The following is a 5,905-nucleotide window of genomic DNA, read 5'->3' as shown; positions in this document are numbered from 1 at the left end:
TGAAGAAAACCCAGCTTCTTAAGAGAACTGCCACTGCAGTGTGCTATATTTTGAGTGTGATATTTTTGTTTTGTTATAAAACTTTGTACCTTCCCAAGTAACATAATTATATACTTGAAAGGGGACAAAAATGGTCAGTTAACACTTTGAAAATCCTGAGTTAATTCACACATAGTGATTATCCTTCTTCGTATGATCCACTTTCTCACTTGTACATGTAATAACTAATGATCAAGCTTCTTTCACATTTTTGAGTGTGATATTTTTGTTTTGTTATAAAACTTTGTACCTTCCCAAGTAACATAATTATATACTTGAAAGGGGACAAAAATGGTCAGTTAACACTTTGAAAATCCTGAGTTAATTCACACATAGTGATTATCCTTCTTCGTATGATCCACTTTCTCACTTGTACATGTAATAACTAATGATCAAGCTTCTTTCACATTAATACTAACACTTGTACATGTAATAACTAATGATCAGGCGTCTTTCACAGTAATACTAATTGCACTTACGTGATGTTTTTGAAGCAAGAAGAGTGGTTTTTGAACCAGTCAAAAACTGAAATCCCAGAGCATTTGCCTGGTCATCCTCTGACGGACCAACAAATTCTGAAAAAGAAAGTTAAATACAATTTTCTATAATTTGACACTGGTAGTGAACAAACCTCTATCCATAGTTAGGGCTACATTAATCTTTGCACAAGCAATTTAGGAAATGCAATCTGAATGAGATTGCTTCCCATCTCAGGCTTCAGAAGTATCTTTACTTCTTTGATATGCCCTCCCTTTATTCACAGGGGGAAGCTGAGCCACACACAGTTGTTCTCCCCCAGCCTGAAAAGAAAAGGTAGGTTTCTCAGAGGTTCAATCTGTACCACCTAAAAAGAGCCATGACTAGTGTAGAGCCCAAAGACTACCACCTTCTACCATATGCAAGGTGACCTTTAATTCAGACATTTACGCAAAAATTACACAGAAATTATCATCAAAATGTTTAAGTAGACTCTTTTCAGCTTTCTGCACAGAGCAAAACAAACATCTAGCCTGCTAGAACTAGCTACTCTGCAAAGTCCATGCATGTTCACCTTTCTTTACAATCCATGTAGTGGATCATACCAGTTTAAAAGGCTTAATTTTAGAATACCGCATTTTAGAAACTACTGTGTAACCTCTAGTACCTTCTCCTAAACAACAAGGCAAAACAAGGAAGAGAAGACATACACTTTTTATTGTGTACGTCAAGAATTCAAAGTTTGCTCAGATTTCATCATAAACAGCATACTATTTTTATCATTGAAAATAGACTTTTTAGGCCTATGCTTTGTGCTGCATTTTCAACAATGCATCCTTGGTTAAAAATAAAATACAATGTGCTATTCTGAAAGCATTATTGCTTAGCTATAATGGAAGCCCGTGATTAAAACATAAAAAGTAGACTTTCAAAAAAAGGTTTCTCTGTTTCAAGTTCTACACAGCACACCCATTTGACAGAAAAATATATTTACCCTCAAAGTGAAGAGAATCATGCTACCAAAAAAACCAATCAAACCTACTCCACTGCTCTCAGGGAAAAGTACTATATAAGCTTTTCAAAAAGAGATGCAGCTCCACCTTAAAAATGTCTTATTAAAGTTGCTGGCCCATACAGCCCTCAGCAAACTGTTCCAGAACCTTAGTCCTCTGAAGTTCAGCAACTTAATCACTGCCAGACTGAACTTACTCACAATTACTTTATAAGCCCTGTTTATTCATTTCTTGTGCTAATATGATCATCTAGATCCATGATACAGCCACAAAATATTTACTGAAGTCAACTGTATTCTCTTTTTTTGCCTGTATTTTATTGAGCTAAATGAGTCACTTTCTTTTAACTCTCCTCTTCAAATCCCTAGATAACATTCATAGCCTTTTTCTACACTTCTGGGTTTGAATTACTTTTTGTTTAACATCAGCAACCAGCCTTCAGCATACCAGGGCACAGTAACATGGTATTAGTTTCCTGCATGGAAACATTTTGTCTAATGCATCCTCAGTTCTTATTTGCTTGCTCATGATTGTATGATTATATTGTACCACAGAGTATTCCTGTGGTAACTTCCACCTTCTCTCTTTTCCAAATTATGAGCATATAATTACAGCAGAAATTATTTTTGGAATGTTACACTTCATAGTACTCAATTTCATTCTTTTTTTTCCTGTCCTAAATGGCACCTAATTTCTCCTTCATACTATTTTAATACAATCTTAAATATTAAATATAGCTCAGGTTTGCACAGCAGAACATATTGCTACGGACAAGTTTTCTTTTCGGTCCAAGAAGGCTAGTGAAATTATTAAATAAGATCAGCTTCAGACATATCTAAAACTCCACAAATCTTCCTCCAAAGCAACCCCTTACATACAACATTTACAACTTCTGCTTTGCTTTTCTTATCTTTCTTTAAATGAATGCCCATGTTTTCCCCATTACAACACCACTTACACAATTTTATGTAAAATGATTTTCTGCATTAAAAAAAATTAGATCTATATAATGTAAAGAAAACTGTAGTTTTACCTGAGAGAGGAATAGTACTCCAAGTGGATTATTATTGAAATATACTTTTTAAACATTTTAACATGAGCTTTTCCAACTGCTTCATTATTTCACACGGACAAACAATTCCAGTAGGGAGCTTCTACACATTTCCTACTACAGACATATTTAAAAATCTACCTGGAAAAATGGTGAGAAAACTGACAGGAGGTTTGTTGGTATCAATTGTTAGCTTGTGGTTTGCTGCTTTTGAAGGTTGAGCTGGAAAGCAAATCAACCGCAAAGGCAGACTGAAGTTACACTGTGCAACTCTTGGTATTCCTGAAATGAAAGAACACAGACTCATTTTTCATGTCCATATTCTGAATACAAGATTCTTCATACTGCTGTCCTCAAAGGCACATAACAAGATACTTTGAAAGTGATTGAGGAATATATTAAAACCAAAACTATACAAAATTCTACATTTTTGTGAATTTTTCCACCTAAAATACCTTTAAATCTGAATACTTTTAATTACCTTCTCAGGTGAACATTTTTATTTGAATGAGAAAGCAAGAGGTAATAGAAGAATCTAGTGCATACTGTGTTTATACCAATTAGCATGCACCGAAGATTAGATTTGATTTAAAGCTCTAGACAAACAATTCCACTTTAACAGGGAAAACTGGTGTGTGATTACTCCTGATGCTTCAAACAGAATTGAAGCATGAAACTTTTCATCAGGAATATCACAAACTAAATGCTTCTTAAGAACATATTTACTCTTTTTTTATACACTTCAAGTCACATCTATGTAAGCTTCATATCACCTGTCAGAGGTTTGTGGTTTAGAAAAAGAATGTATCGAATAGAGATTATCACTCAAAGGTATATTAAATTCTATCTTTCAACACAATAAAGCAGAACTGTAGAACAAACTGGCTACTGCCTTGAGTATCGGGATCTGCTATCCTATCTAATTTTATCAGAATGGTGCAAAAGAAAAATGGAAGCTTCAGCGCTAACATTTAAAAAACACATTTGAATGTGTCAAAAATTTGTTGAAATATAAACCTTGGTTAAAATTGATGACATGTCAGAAATTCCCCAGCATGTTGTATGTGAAAGGTGAAAGTGCTAGTTGCTATGAAATATGAAATACTTGCTCTTTTGAGCAGCCAGAGGATGGGGTTTTTGAGGAGGATTTTTTGATGAAGCAACTATCAGGAAACCCTTGTTTTGTCTAGGTAGAGCTAGTTCTATAGGAACCAATACTCATCTTATCGAGAATAATATTAATGTCATAGCAGCAGTCACTCATTCTCTCCCAAATAACCCCTGAAACTCACGTATTAACCCACATGCTTATGCGGGCAAAATAGAAAAATGTCAATTTTTAGGCAGAATCAATTAAGTTGCTGTCATAGATTATATGTAGGCAGAAAAGTCATGAAACTGATAGCTCCTCAGAGGTTATCAGTCATGTGAGCTTGGCAGGTTATTACGAAAACAGAGCTCAAACATTTAATAGCCATCCAAGCAATGCTTTTTACTACCAATCTTGTTTGTTTGCTGTTTTGCAGATCTCTTGCAATGAAAGTATTACTTTTAAGATTCATCTCAGGTCAGAAGTATTACTAGAAGGCTCAGATTTATCCCTCTGGTTGTCAGTTCATTAGCTTTTGTGGTTGGTTGATAAAGCCTCCAAGTAATTATTTTCCAGCAGCTTATAAAATACAAAATTAGATTCAAATAAGCAGAAATCTCAAGACAGGTCCTGAAAATTAGGATATCCCCAGGTTTCATGGAAAATTCCTGAAGGAATGCTTAACAAACCCATGACCTTTCAGAATGATTCATTTAAGTGTATCTTCACCATCTGATGGGAAAAGTAAAATCTGTTCTTGATGACAATATAACACAAACATCTCCCTGTTGAACTTAGATGTGGAGACTTATCAACAGGAAAAAAATAGTGACAAAAGTAACCAAAGAAATTTCAAAATATTTTTATATTTAAAACAAGATATTTTAATTCTCGCTTAAAAACAGCTTTTCCTACATAGTCTGCTGTCAGACTGCCTCATCATAAATATAATTTTTCAGTGTTTAAGACAAAGGTAAAATCAAACTAAATCAAATATTATCTAGCTTTGGGAGGAAACTGAGAAGATTCCTAGTTCATTAATCCAGAACAACTCTACGTAAGAAAAACAAACCAAAAAGTTCCAAAAAAATTTATCACTACAAGAAAATTCTTGCTGGTAAATGTTTACAGAATATTACAGAATTTTAAATGGTGCTAAGGAAACACAAAGCAGTAGCAATGTGTAGGAGTCAGAACTTCCTCAACCCATTGATGTTTAGTCATGCATCTCACTTCATCTAGAGTTATGACATGTTTCACAACACACAATTTTGGTACTGTAAGAAAGAAAAAAATGTGGAAAAAATATTCTCTTCTAATCTGAAACACAACAGAAATTGTCTAAAATTATCTCATAAGGTTCTAGTATTTTAAAGCATACTATGCACTTACCTGATAAAAGTAACAAAAGTTACATGCTCTGCAGTTACTATTTCACTTCCAAATTACTCATGCATTCATCTTCTTTATATTTGAAATGTAACATTGAAGTACATAATAAAATGCATTAAAACTCAGATATCGAATTTAGGACATTGAATATTCAGAGAATTTATACTTATGCTGGTATTGATTACCCAGATTATAAGTAGTCCAATGCACCTTACAGTAACCCAAACAGATTTTGTCCCATATAATTCTATAAAGTTTACTGTGCTCCATAATGTTTTATCTGGAGTAGACATTTCTTAAAATAAAAGTAAAATCTTCATTTTTAGAACGTTATTCTTTCAAATTATATACCCTTATTTTTATGTTTATTGATAATTAATTTTTAAAATTACTCTGTGTATCAGAAATATGCCACAGGGTAATAGGTATTCTTGCCAAGAGTAGTATTGTATTGAGATGGTTCAAGCATGTATTTCCTGTTTGGCACTTCAAGGTCCACTGAAATTCCGAAAACCAGAAAAGGAAGGGAACCATTAACACAGTTATGAACTTTTTACTTCACTTAGTATGGCTCAAAAGAGCATAAGTATTGAAGCATAAGACTCAAATGTACATATATAGCTATAACTTCTGTTCAAGAGTAGTATTGTATTGAGATGGTTCAAGCATGTATTTCCTGTTTGGCACTTCAAGGTCCACTGAAATTCCGAAAACCAGAAAAGGAAGGGAACCATTAACACAGTTATGAACTTTTTACTTCACTTAGTATGGCTCAAAAGAGCATAAGTATTGAAGCATAAGACTCAAATGTACATATATAGCTATAACTTCTGTTAAACTGCA

General features: G+C 33.7%; 1 protein-coding gene across 1 annotated transcript in view; it reads right to left on the bottom strand.

Annotated features, from left to right (window-relative positions):
* Window positions 1–518: 518 nt before the first annotated feature.
* Window positions 519–5,905, bottom strand: part of BBS9 (Bardet-Biedl syndrome 9) — a gene marked incomplete at both ends in the record, with an annotated part of 38,556 nt that continues 33,169 nt past the window's right edge. The window contains 2 exons of the mRNA XM_009078923.1: window positions 519–614; window positions 2,722–2,862. Coding sequence (XP_009077171.1) covers window positions 519–614; window positions 2,722–2,862 — 237 coding nt within the window. The remainder of the gene's footprint in view (window positions 615–2,721; window positions 2,863–5,905) is intronic.

This window comes from Acanthisitta chloris, unplaced genomic scaffold, assembly GCF_000695815.1.
Source record: "Acanthisitta chloris isolate BGI_N310 unplaced genomic scaffold, ASM69581v1 scaffold18267, whole genome shotgun sequence".
NCBI classification, from domain to species: Eukaryota; Metazoa; Chordata; class Aves; order Passeriformes; family Acanthisittidae; genus Acanthisitta; species Acanthisitta chloris.
The sequence above is the reverse complement of the archived record's forward strand: the minus strand, read 5'-3'. Positions and strand labels throughout refer to the sequence as shown.